This window comes from Sebastes fasciatus, chromosome 11 (assembly GCF_043250625.1).
Source record: "Sebastes fasciatus isolate fSebFas1 chromosome 11, fSebFas1.pri, whole genome shotgun sequence".
Taxonomy (NCBI): domain Eukaryota; kingdom Metazoa; phylum Chordata; class Actinopteri; order Perciformes; family Sebastidae; genus Sebastes; species Sebastes fasciatus.
In genome coordinates, this window is record NC_133805.1 from 10,833,304 (window position 1) to 10,853,661 (window position 20,358).

At 41.5% G+C, this 20,358-nt stretch overlaps 2 protein-coding genes across 7 annotated transcripts; one reads left to right on the plus strand and one right to left on the minus strand.

The window, feature by feature from the left end:
• Nucleotides 1-94: 94 nt before the first annotated feature.
• LOC141776746 (uncharacterized) lies at nt 95-12,623 on the minus strand. Of its 6 annotated transcripts, XM_074650525.1 has the most exons (20): nt 12,438-12,622; nt 10,140-11,031; nt 9,252-9,440; nt 8,541-9,069; nt 7,717-7,838; nt 7,601-7,626; nt 7,400-7,440; nt 7,244-7,294; nt 6,927-7,059; nt 6,523-6,682; nt 5,582-5,705; nt 5,420-5,451; nt 4,431-4,494; nt 4,214-4,251; nt 3,857-3,920; nt 1,848-1,946; nt 1,016-1,029; nt 747-780; nt 503-579; nt 95-371 (listed from the first exon to the last, which is right to left on the minus strand). In XM_074650525.1, exons 1-19 carry the CDS (start codon nt 12,444-12,446, stop codon nt 510-512), a joined length of 2,691 nt encoding a protein of 896 aa, XP_074506626.1. In that variant the 5' UTR covers nt 12,447-12,622; the 3' UTR covers nt 95-371; nt 503-509. The 6 variants fall into 6 exon arrangements, 5 of the variants coding, with proteins under 5 accessions (XP_074506626.1, XP_074506629.1, XP_074506628.1 ...); XR_012595804.1 differs by lacking the exon at nt 1,016-1,029 and having other exon boundaries at nt 12,438-12,623; XM_074650528.1 differs by having other exon boundaries at nt 95-579; nt 7,723-7,838.
• Nucleotides 12,624-13,255: 632 nt separating this feature from the next.
• Nucleotides 13,256-19,395, plus strand: c8a (complement component 8, alpha polypeptide). The gene is made up of 11 exons (XM_074650530.1): nt 13,256-13,476; nt 13,604-13,712; nt 15,275-15,422; nt 15,506-15,653; nt 15,747-15,936; nt 16,024-16,206; nt 17,237-17,477; nt 17,577-17,708; nt 17,836-17,993; nt 18,767-18,992; nt 19,095-19,395. The coding sequence occupies exons 1-11, from the start codon at nt 13,373-13,375 to the stop codon at nt 19,244-19,246; spliced, it is 1,791 nt and encodes a 596-aa protein (XP_074506631.1). The 5' UTR covers nt 13,256-13,372; the 3' UTR covers nt 19,247-19,395.
• The last annotated feature ends 963 nt before the right edge of the window (nt 19,396-20,358 follow it).

Consider the following 20,358-nt stretch of genomic DNA (forward strand, 5'->3'; position numbering starts at 1 on the left):
TCACTGAAGGTCTATGGGAACTACACTTTATACATTATGATTGTTCCAGCAGTCTGTTTCAATCAGGGACAAACAATGTCATCAAAAGCATAAATCAATAACAAATATTTATTGGATGTAACACAGAAACAAAAGAAAAATTCACATGCAAATACAAACAAATCCTTAAATTTAAGCCTCTATAATTGGCTACTTTATGTCATTGGATAAAGTGCAATGATTCAGTTTGTGCTCCGTTAACAGTAACAGAGAGAAGAAAAGTGTAGAACAACAACGTGAAATATGAACAACAAACCAAACAAAAAAAAGTGAAATCAAAATTATAGTACAGTCACATCAGCAGCTCCGTTCTCAATTGTTTCTTTTCTTCACTGTAGAGGATCAAAAATACATTTCCAAACACATGGCAAACTGGACTTGATGGCACATATTCTTCATGGTATCAAATCCAAAAAGCGAACTGTTTAAGTTTTTCATGCTAACATTACTTGCTCCAGCTGACCTGGTAATCAGAAGGCGTCGGCATATAGAGGCGGAGGAGGAAGCAGCTCCAACTCCGTGAAGTCAACTTTCTGTTCACTGTCAGACAAAACAAACAATGGGACAACACAGTTCAGGGGAATGTCGAAGAACCTGAAGTACTGGCAATATTACTTTATACTTTGGCAATATCTCTGAGTACTAATATAAATCAATCAAAGGCAAGCGTCCCCTTGCTGATTAGAAGGAAACCTGTCAACACTTACGGATACGGAGGCTCCTCAACAGCACACAAGAAGTCTGGATGAAGACGAGCAGATAAAAAAACGTCACGTTAACTTTGAACTGTCTCTGCAGTGTGTCCTGCACCATGTCTCCAGGTTACAGGAGTCCGATAAATGCACCCTACAAGTCATTTTCCATCACAGCCAGGGCGCCAAGATGTGCAAGTGCCCTCCTCTTAGCTTCACCATTATCAGTGAGTGTGACACACGTGGTGACAACAGTGGAGTCATGGAAAGAATTCAAAACTTACTTGATGGCTCAGCACTTTGCGTAGAGAATGGATAAAAAATGAAGAAACAAATAAACATTTTATATCATTAACAGGGTCGTTGATTATAGATTTTTTGAATATGACAACATCATTGGAAGGGTCTGAAATTAGCACCCGCCACGGGTGAAATCGTCAGGCCATCCTCCACTTTGACAGACAACAGGGAAAACGCTAGAGATGGGAATAGAGAACCGGTTCTAAGTTGTCTGATTCCTTGGCATCCCATGCCTCCATGACTATTGATTCCTCTGTATTGAGGCTTTCCGACAGTTACGCATGCACAGTGACGCATACACATGCTGTATCATGTTTCAGTTGTTTTGGATCGGAGCCACGAGGGAGAGAGAAAAACAATGATGGGAATGGGAATTATGACCTGTTTAACCTCCCAACACTTACTCTAAGCAGCTTGCCAGGATTTGTTTTAATCAAAGCAAATATTTAAATAATCATAATCATTTGAATTGTGTGTTTTTATGCAAACAACCTCTATAGATGACGGTAACAAAGTACAGTACTGTGTACAGTACCCTCCCTCCCCGGAAGCCACGGTGTAATTCAAACACTGTAATTTACCGTGTATATAATGTTTTGTGTAAAATATATTGAACATTGAATGACATCAGATCTAAAATGTTATTCCTTCATTTAGCGCAGAGATTTCAAAAGTGGCAGATAAAAAAATAAATACTTGCCTGCCACAGTGTCAGGCTGTGAAAAGAGTTAATTTCAGACCCTGATCATTGGACATAAGATCAGTTTCAATAAAGTAATGGTTGAGGTGATGGAGATGGATAAGAGAATACTGTACTTTGTGGGGGTCGCTCCGCCGCCATCTGGGATGTCTCCAAACTCATCTTTGCTGTGTTGAAAGAAGATGGCTAGTTTCTGCAGGGCCTCGTGTCTCGTCCTAAAGGTTGAAGACAAGAAACGGTTAAGACTTGTTTTACTACTAGAACTACATGATTACATTCCAACTACACCTTAGTTTATTCCTTTGTACATATTTATTACTTGTATATATATATATAGAGCCAATACAGCTTAGCAACGTGCAATATCTTGCTGTTTTTATAGGTCAAGCAAATAAACATTATCTATTTATAATATATATTTTTTACTCTTCTTTATTTGTATTACTGTTTAATATGTGTGTATGCACCGTCAGGAATTTTATTTAATTTCGTTGTACTCTATGCAATAATAATAAAGGATTTCTATTCTATTTTACTGTATTATTTTTCATCAGTGACCAACAGAGGGCGAGGAGCACTTATACAATATATTATGTATAATCCAAAACAGTTACCCTGAAATAAATACTACCTTTATTAAGCTTATGATGATCAGTGTTTGTGTACAAGAGGTTCTGTGTTGTCTACATGCAGGCATAGTTTAAATAAAACTGTGCGTGTATATTGCGTGTATAAAATATCATCATATCCCACTTCAGACTCAGATTATTTCATACATACGATGCTGGATAAAACCCTCACCAATACGTTTGGGCTACTTTTATGACAATTGGGCCGGTTGGGCTCTGACTAGACTATTTGGTGCCATCCAAATCTGGTAACTTTGACTTGGAAGCATCCGAGTTCCGGCTTTGATAAAACTTTTATGCTGTTTGGTGTTGAGCTGAAACAACTAAATCACTTAATCAATTAGACAATCGTCAGAAAGTTAAAAAGGGATACTATTTTCCCAATCAGTTTCTTATGTAATCATCATTTTCATGCAAAAATGCAAAATATTTGTTTGTTTCGGCTCCTCAGATGTGCCGATTTGCTGCTTTCCTTTGTTATATATCTAGGTAAACTGAATCTCTTTGGGATTCAGACTGCTGGTCGGACAAAACAAGCTATTTAAATACCTAATCTTAAACTCTGGGAAATTATAATGAGAGCATTTTTCACTACTTTTGACATTTTACAGAAGAAACGATTCATAGATTGAGAAAATAATCTGTAGATTTATCAAAAACAGTAGTTAGTTTGGTGTGTAGTGTCATCCAATGCACAAACTATTGTCTTTGGTCTCTCCTGTAATCATATAGTAGAGCTATAGACAAAGACCAAAGACTGGGTCGGGACCCACAGGTGGGTTGCACAAGATTTTATTAGGGTCGCCAAATAAATTTGCAGAATTTCTTCCATGGCCTTATTTAAGATTTATATCTGCAGTACACCTTTGAGCCAAATGAGGGAGCCTGAATGTTCGTATTGTTTTGATAATTGTAGGCTACTTACAACATTGAATCTAAGGTGTACAATTCTGTTTGTTTTACTGATGAGAGGAAAAAATGAGAGCCTGTTAACTCCTCTTAAATGTATTTATTTGGTCTCATTTATAAAGTATTTTTGAGCAGAAAACAAAGTTGTTTATCAAATGTATCTCTTCGAAATGGCTGGTTTACCTATTCAGGATCATATAAGGTGATGTGGAAATGGCAGTAAAGATGGTCAGGAATGTTCATTTTCGCACAAATTCACAATTTATAGATAAGGCCTATTATGAATTGGGTCGCGATGGTTTGTGAGTTTTAAAAAGTGGATACCCAGAAAAAAGTTTGGGAAACACTGTAGTCGAGGACTATAATGAACACACTCTACAAATTGATGTATAATGTTTCCCATTATCAAATTCTTTAGCTCTTAACATTATTTTTCTTCTTACCAATGTTTAAGATTTAGTTACTCATGAAGAAATACTGTATATAGGTACGCACTCGCCGTCTTGAGAAGACGTGGATGTAGAGAGATTTATGTACATATGAGTAACCAAGGGAAAACATGCCAAGGTATCCGCTTTGAGACTTACTGTGTGTGTAGGTCCTCCAGGTTGGCATCGCTCAGAGTGTGCTGGGCGCCGACATGGCCACATGCTGTCAGAGCCAACACATGAAGGGCAGAGGTGGTGGGTGGGTGGGTGAGGGAGGGAGGGATGGAGGGGGGTGAGGACAGTATGACAGAGGAGGGAGGGAGTAAGGAAGAGGCATGGTAAAAGTGCACATCAAAGGCTTGTTACAGGCTGCCATATGTCAATGCATAACATAAAACAACCACAGGCAGAGCTTTTTATTTCCCTTTAAACCAGAAGGCTGAGAGGAGGGGGGGGGGGGCCATGTTGTGTTCTCATGTTTTCACTTCAAAAGGACCGGATGTAAAATGTACTCACACATCTCCGGCAGAGAGGCAGTCTGATGGGGAAAGCTGCTATACAGAATGAAAAGAGAGAAAAATAATAACATATAGTGTGTGTGCCACATAAATTCAGCCATATATTTCAGAGGGAATAAATGTACTTTATGTTATGTGGTCAATGGTTTCTGTCATTCTTCTTGGAAAGAACAAGCATTTTGCAACTTTAAGCCACAGTGAAGGACAGTACGTACTGGCTTTCACTGGCCGGTGAGAGGGTCTCATCTTCACATGCCCACTCCTCACTGTCATCCGTGACTGTGGAAAAGCAAATTACTTTGATTAAGCACAGCATGTATGGTGATGATAGATGTTTGGCAGCGTTGAAACTAAAACCACCAGCTTGGAAACATTGAATTCCTTCACAATCATAAAACAACACATGGCCGTCGAGCAGATGACAACTAGTTAAGTTATATCAGGCCAAGGCACTGCTTCGTGTGAGTCTTTGGGCCGGTTGCCAACCGCTGTGCAACTGCTCTCTGTCAGTCAACAAGTCCATCTATTATATCAACATGTTAAAGCTGCAGTCGGTAACTCCGAGCAAATATAATTAAAAAGTTAATTTTATAAAACGGTCACTATATCCTGACAGTAGTGCATGAGACAGGTAATTTGTGAAAAAATTATGTTCCTATGCCTCCTCCGGTGCTCCTAACGGCATCTACAAGATTTCACAGACCGGAGGAAAACAACCAATCAGAGCCGAGCTGGAGCCTTGCCGTCTCTGAGCAGCTGTCAATCACTCACGAACTCCAATCAATCAATCATTTTACAGCTAAACAGTACTCTACAAGATGTTTCTGAAAACATTTGAGGCAAGAAATAGGCATTACAGTTACAGAATATTGATTCATATTTGATCAGCGCTGCCTAGTTTCACCATTTGATCGGAGTTTGTGAGTGATTGACAGCTGCCTCCGTTGAATGAACAGCCAATAGGAACGCTCTCTCTCTGAAATGACCTGTGATTGGCCGTCATGGGCTAGATTTTTTTTAAAGCTTAAGGTTATTATAGAATTTTTTCACAATGATGCCAAAACATTCTGCCTACTGAAGTTTTACGTGTACATCTTTATCAGACTGCAGTGTGTTTTTGTTAGAGGTGACAGTAAAACCAGTCTAATGATAGTAAGTTAACCATAGAGCTTAATGTTTTTGTGCAGAGGCTGGCGGCACTTACAACTGCTTGTTAGTACAGGGTGGTTAGAGGATCTGCAAAACAAAGAAAAGAGTTATGACCCCATCGATGATGAAACACACTGATGGACTGGCAAGCAAGGGCCGGTTACAAATCTTTATTAATTGAGATACCAAAGCATTTTATCAGTGGGCTGCCCGGTACCTGCTCCCGATGCTGATGGTATCTCCCTCCAGGTTGCCTCCTCGTCCAGCTGCTTGGGCCTTCTTGCCAAGCTCCAGCATCTCTTTGATATTTAGTTCCACATTCATCACTGAAATATAACCGTCTGCAATACCAAGAATAGAGTAGTTACTGATAACACTGAGAAACTGTGGTGTAAATGTGAAAAAAAGACTCCTGTAAAGAATTCCCATTACTTCTATGTGATTAGATGTTATTCAGGTGAAGTCAACACATGCTTAGACTCTTTAAAAAAAAAGATATATGTATGGACAGATATAAAAACAAACCCTCTCAATCTTCACATATGCCTCACTAGAAGTGTGTGGTGGTGTCTGTTTCTGTGGAGACCCTGCAGCCCTCTGCCTGTATTTTCTCTTTTCTTCTTGTTTTGCTTTACTCGGGACGCTGCTGGGCTTCAGCCAACAGCCTCTGGGCCCTATGTGGGGGTGTAACCCCCAGCTAAAAACAGCGTGCAGGGTGTGCAGCCCATTCAGGTGGACAAATGCCACCGCTTTGTCACGCCCCTCAGCTTCTGATACAGACTCACAAGCATTATACATCGATGGGCACAAGTCCCCCTTTTAGATGTTTTGCAGCCGTATTTGACGGATGAGAACGGGTTTGTTACGTCGCTGTGAGTTCCCCTGTTCCTCTGTCTCTCCTCTGCGGAGTTAGTTGTGTATTTATTTGTGTTTTAGAACGTAACCGCCGTGAAACAATCACAAAATAACGTTTAATTTCTCTGATTCACTGCTTTGTTACCACTAGCGGCGCTCTCTCTCTCTCTCTCTCTCGGTGTGTTTACAATTACATATTATACCTTTAAGTCTAGGTTAAACACAAGTGCATCGTCATATCCCAAATCCTGATTTCAATTCTCGGGCTCACATGGAAACAAAACGACACGCGTCTAAACTCACACTTGTGGTTGGCGTCCCGGGCCAGCCATTTGCCCTTGGGGCAGTTGGTGGTGCGAATGATGCTGACCGTGTCCCTGCTCGTCACTGGAAGGTCGTTCTTGCGAACCTTGCTAGCCACCATCACCTTGGCGTGGTACAAGGGCTCCTCTTCGCCCGTCACCTTGAGAGTCAAATTTCAGTATTAAGAGGCTCTAGTTTGGATTGAGAACAGCTAAGCAGTGAATTGTTTACCGCTATTCATTGACCATCATTGTGATACTAAGACATTCATTAAAATGCAGGATGAAATATTTGCAGTGTCTCAATGAGGCACAAGACCTTTTAAAAGTAGACGAGAGAGAAAAAAAACAGCTCTACAAGACTGACAACAGTCAACTACTAAGTCAAGTGAATGCCTAACTTACTTTGAACTTCTTTTTCATTTCATTTTCCTTCTTCCCTCTTTCTTTTTGCTCCTTTTTCTCCTTCTCCAGTCGATGCTTTTCCCTCTTCTTCTGTTCTTTATGGTCAGCACTGTTGGGGCTTTGGCGTTCTTTACTGCAAAAGAAAATCTGACTGTTCAGCGACAAATAAGAAAACTTGTTTTCCATAAAGATTACATGTACCACCTGAAATATAAATGGAACCAAATGCTAGTAAAAAATAACTGAATAAGAAATAACAAAGTGAGAACAGAGGGAATAAGCGTCAAGCTGCATGAGAGGGGAGATGTCTAACGTACCTGTGGACATGATTATGGGCTGAATGAGCGTGTTCTCCTGATACGCTGCCCCTACACAGCGAGAAAAAAAGAAATCAATGGCTGCCTTCTGCCTGACAAAAAACAAATGTCACTGATAAAACACAGGACTTGTATGTTTGGAAAAAAAAGACATACCATGGATTCCGCGGCCATATGTGAAGAGACGCCTCCTCCTTCTTCAAATAAACACACATGATTTTTAATTTACCACAGATGATTGTTAAACAGAGTCACATTGTTTCTTCATTGCACAGGATGCGTCTCTGACCATAAACTCAACTGTTCTGACTCACTAAGATGATTTTAAACTCAATTCAATTAAAAACAGATAGTTACCACAGGGTGGTTGTCAGCATTTGGATCTGTAAAAAATGGTTAACAGGGAAGTTAAACAGGGACAACGAATATCTGCAAATGATCTTACATGGAGAAGAAATATTAAGTAAACTTACTCTTACTCTTCGAACCATTTTTTCGTTTACGCGAGCTCTGGCCCAAGACGAATCTGTGAATGGTGTCGACATCCTCATACACATTATCGCACGCTTCATAGTAGCTGTCCTGTTGAGATTCACTAGAGAGGAGCAAAACAGAAGGAAAATGAATATTCAATATGGTTTCCAAAACTACTGATAACTCCTTAGAACCATCAGCCTCCCTTGCTTTATTTGGTGCGGTACTACAAAATTTTACTTTAAACAACAATAAAACTAAACCTTTTTAAAGATATGTTGTATTTTATTAAGTCGGACAAGATCAGGTTCACTATTAAGGGGTAAGCTGACAAGTATTCTTTGATATGGCAACCTTTCCTTAGTCGTGTTGACGCCTTAGGCTTAGATAACTTGGTGTATATATGACCAGGAATGTTTCAAATGAAGCATGGGAAGGACACATGTTCACATTTTTCCTGTGCTTGTTTTTATGCATGTTAGTGCCCTAGATAATACGGGGTACTGTCATAGACCACTAACAATTTATCCTTCTTTATTTTCCTTCTTTTAACTATGATTATTTTATTTGTATATTTGTGTGCATTTATTTATTTATTTTTGTACACTTGTTTTCCTTGCGTGGTTTTAGTTGTGTGCTCTCTGGGTGTTGTCATGGGTCGGTGGGGGGTAGGTGGGATATCTTTCAGTCCAAACATGTTTGTGCAGTGAATTGTCAGAGTTGTATTAACAAAATTCAGAAAAAACATTGTTAAAACAAACATGTCATAACAAACTGAAAAAAAATGGACCAGAGTGTGATTGCAGGTGCTAGAAAAACTCACTTGGGATGTGGCTGGATTCCATCACTCAAAGCTGCGTGGGTACCATTGACCATTTCCGGTGACTCAGCATCTCCCAGATCAGTCTCATCAGCTTGAGAGCCAGAAAGAGGATCTACGACCACCTCCTCGCTCTGAGGCCACTCAGGCAGAGCCAGCTCTGGGAACTCTGAAAAGTTTATTGGTTCAGGGAAGCTGGCTGGATCGAGGGGTATTATGTTTTCGCTGCCGAGGTTCAGATCTTGGACGCCGGTGCCCATAAGGGGCTCTACAGGATCACACACTGATAAGTCAGGCTGCGGATCCTCGAAATTGGCGACCCCCCAGTCATCTGATACAGGAAGGTCAGTGCTGACGAAGTCCAAGGCCTCCAGTTCTAGCGAACCAATGTCCACAGCATCCACCTCTGCTGTTTCCATCTCTGAAATCTCAAAGTCTGGAAACTCTGGAGCGTCTAGATCAGAGTGGGAGACGGATGGGTGCTCAGACTCTGGCTCTTCGCTTGGTGCTTGGCTAAGACCTGGTGACACCTCTATAATAGGAAACCAAAGTCAGTACTTGAGCAGATGTTCAACTTGACCACAAATAAGTATGATGCAAACTGCAGTACGCATAAGACACAGTGAGCGATGTCCAAGTAAAATAGAACTTTTTGTCTGTAGCCACAAAAGTCGATGGAAACCAAAAACAAACAATTAAAGCAAGTTAACAAACCGTTCACTGTGGGTCGGTGGTAACAGCCAAGATCTACTAATGGTGGTGTGAGGGGTTTTGGAGGTGGTAGCCCCAATGACCTCAAGTCAGGTAGAGGCTTCTTCCGAGGAGCAGAGGGTGGACGAGGTTCACTAGTCCCGACAGAGGGAAGAGCTTTATCCCTGCCAAAGTGTCTATCCAACGCAGACTCTAGCCATTGGGAAATACAATATCACAAATGCATTAAAAATCTGTATAAACAGTATGAAGGGCTGAACACATGCCACATCTTTTGCGTGCTCAAATACACTGTCAATTTAGATGCATTTCCCAAGCCCCTATTTTTTCAGGCCACGACGGCTGTAACCCGAGATAAAAAATAGTTGAACGCTGCAGCCCGCACCGCATGTCATGTGATGAGGAACAACCAATCACAGCCAGCAGATATCTTTTCTTTCTTCTGTTCAGTATCAGTCTACAGTAAATATGGAGAAGTTAATCGTTTTAGTGCAGAGCTACCCAGAGCTTTACGACTATGTTCCTGGCTTCACCCTCTCTGACCAAGGACGGCACAACATCCGGCTGAAAAGGTCAACCAAACTGACACAGAGAAATCGATACGGTGAGGGATTTACGGTGCTGGGAATGCATTTATCTTTGTTTTGATTGTTTAGTCAGCGAGGCTTCCTGTTAAATTACTGCAACTTCATCGTCATCACAGCACGCAGGTTTTGGTTGCTTTGTGACAACAGGCGTGACAGGAGCACAGCCTCCCAAGCACATTGGAAAGAAAAAAAGCAGCACAATTGGCGTTTTCCACGCGTTTTTAGACGTGGCATGTGTACGGCTCCTAAGAAGAGAAATGTGTCTGATGTGAACAAAATATGTTTATCACTGAATATGACTTACTGTGTGCAGGGTGATTGGATTTGAAGAAAGGCCGGGCCGATAGACAAGCCAGGTGAGGAAGACAGGGTGGTGGCGGTATGGGTAGATCAGGTTCAACAATGTTCTTTGGCGGCAAAGGGAACGCCTTGTCTTTTGAGACGTAGTCAGGGGAACGCAAGCTCTTCGGTTTGGCAGAGATCAACATCGGCCTGCGTGAAAACTTCTTCTTGGCCCTCTCCAAAGAGTTAAGAACTTTTTTTTCGAAGTCAACACTTGTCTCTGCAGAAGGAGGGGTGATTGGGATATCCGGGCTGGACTGGTCACTCGGGTGCGAAACCCCGTTTTCTGCGTTTTGTTTTTCCACAGAGGGCAACTCGCTGGGAGCACTGGCAGGTCTGGTGGTCAAATCAGCATACGTAGGCTCATCTCCATTTACTGAACTGGCCTTTGACGCTTTGGCTGACTTGAAAGGAAGCAGCAAACCTTTCTTCTTGATTTTAGTTTGCGGCTCTGGTTTCAGTTTGTGCTCCTTTTTGGCCGGCGGTTCTGTCTTTTGCTCTTTCACAGGCAGGACAGGAAGCACCAGAGGCATGTGTCTGTCTTTGAGGGACTGCCTTGTTGTGCCGTCTCCATTAGCCAGCTGGGATGGGGGGGAGGTCTGCTGAGGTTGTGGCGGAAGGGAAATTGGTCGCTTGCCTCCAGATGCCCGCAGCCCATCTCTGAAGATGACCCGGGGAGCCACGGTCTTGTTTTCCACAGCAATATTAATACTGCTGACCACGGAGCTGCAGTGACCTCCAGGAGGAGGAAGGTGTTTGGGTTTCTCCGCAACAGCTGGTCGGCTGGTTTTGGATTGAGCCAGGAGGGCCTCTTCCTGAAACTTGGCCCTCAGAGCTTTGAAAGTGCTCGGTACCTCCAGTGAAAAAAGACACACACAAAAAAAATCATTAATCATTGGATTAATAGAAATGCTATTACTTTCACAGACAACTTACTTTCTTACTAGCCAAACCCCAATGCTGACACAACGTAATTTAAGGTTTGGTTTACCAAAATTACACAAAGCATTTTCTCACTCACTCCCAGCCCCTAGTGGTATCTAGTTATGCAGATAGTTTTGGTTTTACAAGCTCAGATTTGGAAATATCCATCTTTAAGATTTCTGCCTTCACTCCAATACAATTGAGGTGAATGCAATTTATATTTGAACATCTCTTTTCCAGAAACAGAGTAGAGCTTCAGTTGTTTGATAATCAAATGGGGCGGCTGTGGCTGCGGTCGGCGGTTCCATACCCGGCTCCTCCGGTCCACATCTCTTTGAACAAGATACTTAACCCCAAATTGGTCCTGAAGGCTGTGCCATCGGTGTGTGAGTATTTAGATCACATCCTGATGGGCACCTTGTATGGAAGCCAGAGTATGAATGTGTGTGTGAATGGGTGAATGCTGACATATAGTGTAAAGCGCTTTGAGTGGTCAGAAAAGACTAGAAAGGTGTTATATAAATGCAGGTCCATTTACCATAATTGTTTTGTCGATTACAATTTAGATAATCAATTAATCGTCAAATCTTCTCAAATGTTTGCAATATGGGATTTGAACTGTTGGGTGGACAAAACTAAATAGATAGATAGATAGATAGATAGTAACTTTATTGATCCCGAGGGAAATTCAAGTTTCCAGCATCACAGTTCCATAGTGCAAAACATGTTAGTAAAAAGACACAAGTAAGTAATACAGAGTATAAAAAAAATATACCAGATATAAAAATAACAGGAGATGAACAAACTGTTAAAAATGAATATAGCGCAGAAGAAACTGTTAAAAATGAATATAGTGCAGAAGAAACTTGGGCTTTAGGGGATTATGATGGGCATGTTTCACAGTTTTCTGACATTTTATAAAACAAATGATTAACTAAAATATTAGACATAATAATAAATTATGAGAATAAACTCTTGACCTTGAGGTCTATGGGTTATCCAGAATAACAGGTGCAATGTTTCTCAGAACAGATGATGCTTGTTTATGTAATTCCTCAATGCTGTGAGCATCACAAAAATAAATTTGCAGCCATTGTTTTGAGGTGGAGGCAGATATCTCAGATATGTAAATAGATATCTATCTGGAAACCTGGGCAAATAAAACCAAAACTATCTGCATGACTAGATACCAGTAGAAGTGAATGAGAACATGTTTTGTCACTATAGTATTTAGAATTGTGATAGCCAAGCTAAGCCAAACCACCCCTATGATAAAGCTAAACTAGTGAACAAATTGTCTTAAAAACAAACATAGTGTAGCTCTTTTAAAAGTTACCTCTTCCATTGTGGCTCGTTTTGTTCATCCCTGTTCAGGTGTGTTCATGTGGAAAACGGTCTAAACTGAGGCGACGTGCACTCTGACGTTGATAAATTGAGCGAGATGAATCCAGCAGACTGTTGATGCTAAAACAAACAATTTGAAACCGCACCTGACTTGAGACGCACCTGCGTAATGCGCGTTACGTGATGACGTGCGCGTTCGTGCTGGTTAATTGACAAAGTGGGAAAGAAAGCTTGGAAAATGTGTGATAAATACTGTATTAATATAACAAACTTAAGGAAGTGTCTTTCAAGATTTTGCATAGAATTTACCCATTAAATTGTGTAGACATTTCAAATTTATTCCAATTGTTTAGCAGACACTGAATGTTTTTTGTTTGTTTTTTATTATGTCTTATTGTTTATTGTTTGTTTGTTTATTTGTTTTGCACAATTTAAGACTATACAGGCGGAAGACGGAAGCCTCTTTGTATGTGGATAGGCTTTAATATTGCTATAATAATAATAATAATAATAATATATAATAATAATAATCATAATAATAATCATAATAATAGTAATTCGAAGAAGAAGAAGAAAAAGAAGAAGAATCAATAGATCACTTCACTGCAGATATTGTAAAAAGGAAAATGTTTCAGTTTGAGGTGTTTGAAGTACTTTTACTGTTAGTGTTGCATCAAATGTGTTTGTGTATACAGAGACAACATGTTCTGGCTGGATTGATGTGTGTTTGCGGTGATGAAGATGAGAAATGGGGGTTATAGATCATTAAAAAAAAAACTTCCCCAGCTGTTGTAACAGCATGTGTTTACTCTTGATCAATCATTCACTGTGGTTGGTCAAGACTCCAGTGGTAGAAGCCACAACACAGCGACTGTTTTGTGTTGTGGCATTTTTAATCTAAAGGACCATTTACTACTCATTTTCAGTATGGAGACGTTTATTCATTTACTGCTGACTTTATGCACACTGCATCTGTCTGAGATGTCAGTAGCAAACACATCCAAGAGGCAATGGCCAACTGCTGATAACAGGTGCAGTATATTCCTCGCTTCAACATCTCTTACATTCACTTGATAGCAGTGATTTGATATATCCCGTGCACCGTGGGTATTAGAGGAGAAACTGAGATGATAATGGATGTTTTTTGGGGGGCGACAGTTGGGCTCGGATGAGGATGGCCAGAGCCGTAAACAGACCGAATCCCGTCAACTGTAGACTGGGGGTCTGGTCATCTTGGACTCCTTGTGACTCCTGCACAGACAAAAAGGTATTTTTCTCAATAAATTACATGAATTGTTGATTTAAAGATGTTGAATGAAAATGATGACTTCTATTATGGGTGGCTTGTAGCAATACAAGGCAATAGCACAACTAAAACTCTCTCCAAAATCATGTGTAGTTGAGACAGTTTTCTGTCTGGTAAGCTCAGATCAATACATGCATGAGATGATCAATAGGTCCAAAGGGAACAATGATAATCCTAAATCAGCACTTCTTAAAGTGGGCCTTGGTTTTTACACTGTTTAGGCTCCAAAATACTCAACTTATTTAGGACCTTTGGAACCACTTGTAGACTCTACATAGCAGTATATGGCAGTGATTCTCAAAGTAGGGTCCGGGGACCCCCAGGGGTCCGTGGTACTCTGCCAGGGGGTCCACGAATTAATGTGCTATAAATTATAAAATTTTGCTCTATCCTTAAAAAGTGCATACCTACAGACAAGGACCATTTCCGCCAATAAAAAAAGCATATTCGGCTGATATGATTGTGACACATCATGTCAAGTCATGAATCAGAGTCACTTCACTCAGAGTGCAACGAACCATTCCTGCTGTTTAGCTTATTAGCTTAGCTAGCTAGCTGGCGAGCATTGAGAAATATTTGAGTCAGTCCACATCGTCGAGTGACGCTAAGCCCAAATTAAATTGAGAAAATATGACGACAGTTATATCGAGTTTGGTTTTATTGAGAACAGCGAACAAAGTGGTGTTAATATGATTCAAATTGAAATGTGTTTCTGTTTATCACTATGAAACAAATCTGAAGTATTTTGGTTAGAAAGATTTAGAATACCAATCGTTCCAATGGCAACTAAGAGTACAAATGGCATATGCTTAATTGTCGCTGTGATTATGAGGCAAATTTTCTCCTCTGTAAGGAGTCCCTGGCCCCAAAAAGTTTGAGAACCTCTGGTATATGGAACGTAGAAATAGACATTTGTGCATTAAGGTGCCTTCAAATGAAACTTGTGAACTCGTGTTTACAACATGAGAAGTCATGTACACGATATGCTTGGCGTTCAAGTGGTTAAGTCCTGAAGAACACTGCTGCTAAGCATCGACAATATTAACGTTACTGTCGGTCTCTAGAAGCCACAGAGACTAGCAATTTAGAGAGCTAGCAAGCGGGTAACATAATGCAGTAAATGCAAAGGCATAATGACGGAGGAAAATCAACATTTTCCTCAGACTTATTATAAAATTACCAAGAAAAACAATATACGACTAAAATCACAATAAATGAACTTATAATGCACCAAAAAATGAATTCCATTGGCTCCGCCATTTCTCACAACGTCAACAAACACGTCACAAGTTCTGAAGCTTTCAGAAACTTTCCACTTACGAGGTCGTGAATACGACATGAGGGGGGCGTCCATATGGGCCCAACTCGTAAACACGGTAAACACGACCCCATTTGAAGGCACCAATATCTATGGGCTACTTCTAGACTGTTTCTGTGTGAATCTATATCTGAACGATGGTACAGTAAATGGGAATGGACATCCTGAGAGATTTTAAGAGCCAACTCACTTTTAACCGTCTTAGGTCCGTTTCCGATACATGGAGAAGCCCTCACAGTTTGGCGGCACACAGTGCTTTGAGACACTGTGGGAGAAGCTGGCGTGTCCGACGGTAACAACCCAGTGTCTGGTGACAGATTACTGTGGAGAGAGCTTCACCTGCAAAGAAACAGGCAAGTCCAACGACCACAACACGTTCTCTTTAAGCTGAAGGGGTTACAGTACAGTATAGTAATCTGTCTCTCTGTCTGTCCAGGGCGCTGCATCAGTCAGTCCCTTCGCTGTAATGGAGAGTCCGACTGTGATGATTTCTCTGACGAGGACGAGTGTGAAGAGTTCAACCTGAGAGATGACAAGTGTTCCACCATACTGACGATCCCTGGTGCTGAACGCGGCACTCAGGGGTAAATACTGCTATTATTGCTATTATTCACTATAGTTTATATCACATGAAAGGAGGTTTTAATGACTCATTTGAATTATTCTACTCTGCCCAGCTACAACATCTTGACAGGAGAATTTGTGGATCATGTACTTGACCCGAAGTACTTTGGAGGAAAGTGTGAATACGTCTATAATGGTGAATGGAGGAAATTCATCTATGACGCGTTCTGTGAGAACCTGCACTACAATGAAGACGAGAAGAACTACAGGAAACCGTACAACTACCATACCTACCAGTTTGTGGTAAAATTGTGACTCATTTCGTTGTTTAAATTTAACAAGTGGGCTGTTTGAACTGAGACGTTTTGACCTGATTTTAACCCGTTACAGGCTCAAGCTTCGTCAGAGGGCACTCAGGAATACTATGAAGACATGATGAGCATGCTGAAAGCCAGGAAAACTTCCAGTTCTTCCAACGGCGGCGCCACAGTTGGGATCTATTATGTGGAAGTGGGACTCAGTGGAAGTCGAGAATCAGAGTTTCTCAGCAACATAACGCGATATAATAGCCAGGTATGAGCTATCGACCCAAAGGTCAACATGTTCTACATGATACATTGCCGAGAGTTAGACAAGAAGAATGATCGCACTCTGTGTCTGTCCATTTCTGTATATACTGTATGAAGCTACAGCCGGTTAGCTTAGCTTAGCATAAAGACTGGAAACACAGGGAAAGGTAACAAAATGGGCCTGCTAGCACTTTTTTTGTACAGACTAAACAAACCAAATATATTAGGCCTATGGACCTTTGCGTGTTTGTTAGTGAGCTGGTAGGTGGATTTTGTTACCTTTGGCAGCCCGTTTGCACAAAAAGGCGTATGAATGACATGTTAATGTGTAAGGCATTTAGCGTGCAATAAGAGCACTTTCCTTGCTTTTGGCGTGTCAGTACGTCATGTCTGTACCTGCATAAATGGCGCTTATGGTGGACGAGAGAGTCCAACAAACAGGACTTTCAACCAGCAGACCAGTGTTTTGAGTTAGTGACGTTTGTCATGTTTTTTATTGACATTTGTGACGTGTTCTCCGTACTAATGTTACGTTGTTTCCGTACGTATTTTACTTAGTTTAGATACTTATTTTAAGCCCAACCATGATGTTTTTCCTAAACCTAACTAAGTGGTTTCGTTGTCTGCGAAAGTTACCGTAGTGTTGTTGCGTGTCGTACAAATGACATGTAAAAAGCTTAAAATGTGTCTTCATAACATGCAGAAAGTCCTTGCAATGTCATAATATTTATACGCCTTCCTGTGAGATCGGGTTGCCTTTGGACAGAGCCGTGGCTATCTGTTTCCCCCTGTTTTCAGCTAACAGTCTAATAGCTTACCTTAATATTAACAGTTAAATATGAGAGTGGTATCAAGCTTATCATCCAACTCTCAGCAAGAAAGCAAATATGTGTATTACCCACAATTTCAAACTTTCAAAAAGGTCATTATTTGTGGTATAAATAAACTAGTTTTATTTAATTTGTATTATTACTATTTCTACTTCTGAAATAAAAAAATCACTTTACTCTAACAACGCTCCTTTTTGACTCCAGGATGTAGGGTTCCTCAGGCTTTCGTCCAAAGTGCAAACAGCCCAATTCAAAATGAGAAGCAATAATTTGATGCTTCATGAAGATTTCTACATCTCACTCATGGAGCTCCCGGAGCAGTACGATTTTGGGAGGTACTCCCGCTTCTTCAGCACATTCGGCACCCACTATGTCACAGAAGGAACGATGGGAGGAACCCTTGAATACGTGGCGGTTGTCAACAAAACGACTATGTCAGAATCAAGTACTGTGGGCTTTTTCCAGTTTGTTAAACAATGCCGTCTGATGGGAAATGTCATGTAAAGTAATCTGTGTTAAATTCTCTTCCGTCTAACTGTCACAGATCTTAATGCTGAACAAACTGGTAAATGTTTTGGTGCCACCATTGGTTTGAGCTATGCCATCAGCAGCTCTCAATCAGTAGACCTCAAAGTGGGTTGGAACCCTTGCAAGAAAGAAGGAGAGTTTAATCAAGGTGAGACGGCGACATTTTTTAATGGGTTTATTTGTAACTATGTCCAATTTTTATTCAACTGACAAGTGATATGAAGGATTGTTGCAGTAAGGTGTTATCAGAGCCTTTCTTTTCTTTTGAAATGCAGACAGGGACTCTGACTCCGCTGTGATTAAGGACATTGTTACTCTAGTGAAGGGGGGCGTCACACACAGCAGCAGCGGCCTGTTGGCGATCAGGAACCCTGACACCTACAGGCAATGGGGAGCATCCCTCAAATACAACCCAACGCTCATCGAATACGAGGTGACTTACTGGAAGATGATAACATGCTCTTAAAGGTACAGTGTGTAGGATTTGACGGCATCTAGTGGTGTGGTTGCAGATTGCAACCAAGAGGCCATCTTTACTATAATAACACAACTTTAAGAGTAACGGAAGTTTAGACGGCGGCTGGCGGTACCACGGTTTTGCACTCTACGGCTCAGGTTACCACAGTTTCACAAACGTGTTGGAGAACTACGGTTACCTTCAGATAACGTAAAAACCCCCGCAAAAGGCTCTCTTGAGCCAGTGTTTGGTTTGTCCGTTCTGGGCTACTGTAGAAACATGGCGGAGCAACATGGCGGACTCCGTGAAGAGGACCCGCTCCCTATGTAGATATGAAGGGCTCATTCTAAGCTAACGATAACCATAATAACGCTACTTTAGGAGTAACAGAAGTCAGACGTCGGCTGACGGTACCACGGTTTAGCACTCTGCGGCTCACATTACTGCAGTTTCACAAGCTACTACGGTGGCCTTTCTAAGCTAACGAAAACACAATTCTTAGTTTCAGGTGATATAACTAATGAAAACATAGTTATGATTATTATATTCTATTTCTGCTAATAGATCCTCCGAAATGTTACACCCTGGACCTTTAAACAGAAGAAAAACAAAACATAAGTTACAGTTAATTTCTCAGTTTATGACCGCACGCTGCTTTTGTGCTTTTGTTGGTGTCAGTGGTGTGGTCATCTGCTTTTTATTAACTTCTCTCCTCTTCCTGTCTCTGTCCGTCCTCCCCTATGACCCAGACTATGCCAATCTATGAGCTAGTGCGCCTCAGCACAGCTGCTGACCATGTAGGTGCGAGACTGGCCAACTTGGAGAGGGGCTGGGACGAGTATCTACAGCAGTTCGACTCCTGTCGCTGCGCCCCCTGCCAGCACAACGGCATCCCTGTCCTCACGGGTACCTCCTGTAACTGCATCTGTAAGTCCGGCTACCAGGGAGAGGCCTGTGAAGAGACTCTCAGGAGAGGTGAGACTTTTGTCATAAGATAAACACATTCAAATCATTTGCTAAAGTAAAGCTCTTCCCTCCTAAACTCAGTTTAAAACCCCCATAATTTGTCCTTGACAGACACCCTGAGAGATGGGTCGTGGTCGTGCTGGGGGACCTGGTCATCCTGTGCATCAGGGAGGAAGACTCGGACAAGAATCTGTGATAATCCTGCACCTGAAGGGGGCGGAACAATCTGCCTGGGCTCCTCCTCTCAGAACCAGCGATGTTGAAGTTTTTTTTTAATGAATAAAAACTGCTCTTCCACTATCCTCTGCCTGAGCTCTGAAAAAAATAAAATGATAAGCATTGCATTTATCAGGAAACACAAGATGACACCGTATACTAAAGGTAGCAATAAATGTGTGATGTGCAGACTTTACTACGTGTTTGTTTTTCTGTCTGAACCTTTTCTAAGGACAAGAGTGAAACAGTCAACTTTAGATGCTTTTTATGAGGTTTATTAAAGGAACGGTGTGTAACATTTAGGGGGATTTAGTGGCAGAAATGGCATGTAATATTAATAAGTTTTTTTTTAGTGTGTAATCACCTGAAACTAAGAATCGTTGTGTTTTTGTTACCTTAGAATGAGCTGTTTATATCTACATTGGAAGCGGGTCCTCTTCACAGAGTCCGCCATGTTTCTGACAGACTATTTTCATTCCCAGGGCGTTAAATACCGAGGCTTTGTCACGGCACCCTTTAGCAGTGGTGAAACGCATCAGGCGTTCCATTAACGAATGTAAACGCTACGAAAAAGTGCGCCGGGTGTGTGGTGATGTAGAGAGAAAGAGACATACACCGGGCGGGCGGGAGGAGTGGTGGATGGATCCAGCAATCACAAGACTTTCATCCAGGAGACCGCTGTTCGTGTCACATGTTCACAACGTTCAGTGTCATTTTCACTGAACAAACGTAGTAGTTTTAAGCCCAACTATGTATTTCTTTCCCCAAATTTAACTATAGTGGTTTTGATGCTGAAAATAAAGTGATGCCAAGGGGCGTTACAAAGCGGTGGTATGTGGCGAGTTGGGAGCAGAACGTGTTGGTTTCTAGAGTAGCCAAGAACGTACAAACCAAACACTGGCTCTAGAGAGAGACTTTTGTGTTTTTACGTTACCTGAAGGCCACCGTAGTTCTCCGACACACTTGTAAAACTGTGGTAACGTGAGCCACAGCGTGCAAAACTGTGGTACCGACAGCCGCCGTCTGACATCCGTAGCACCTAAAGTAGTGTTATTACGGTAAGGTTGGCCTCTGAACAGGGCAAGCGGCGTGGCCACGGTTTTGCACTCGGTGGCTCAGGTTACAGCAGTCTTGGAAAGGGAGGAGTGAGCGGAGGGGT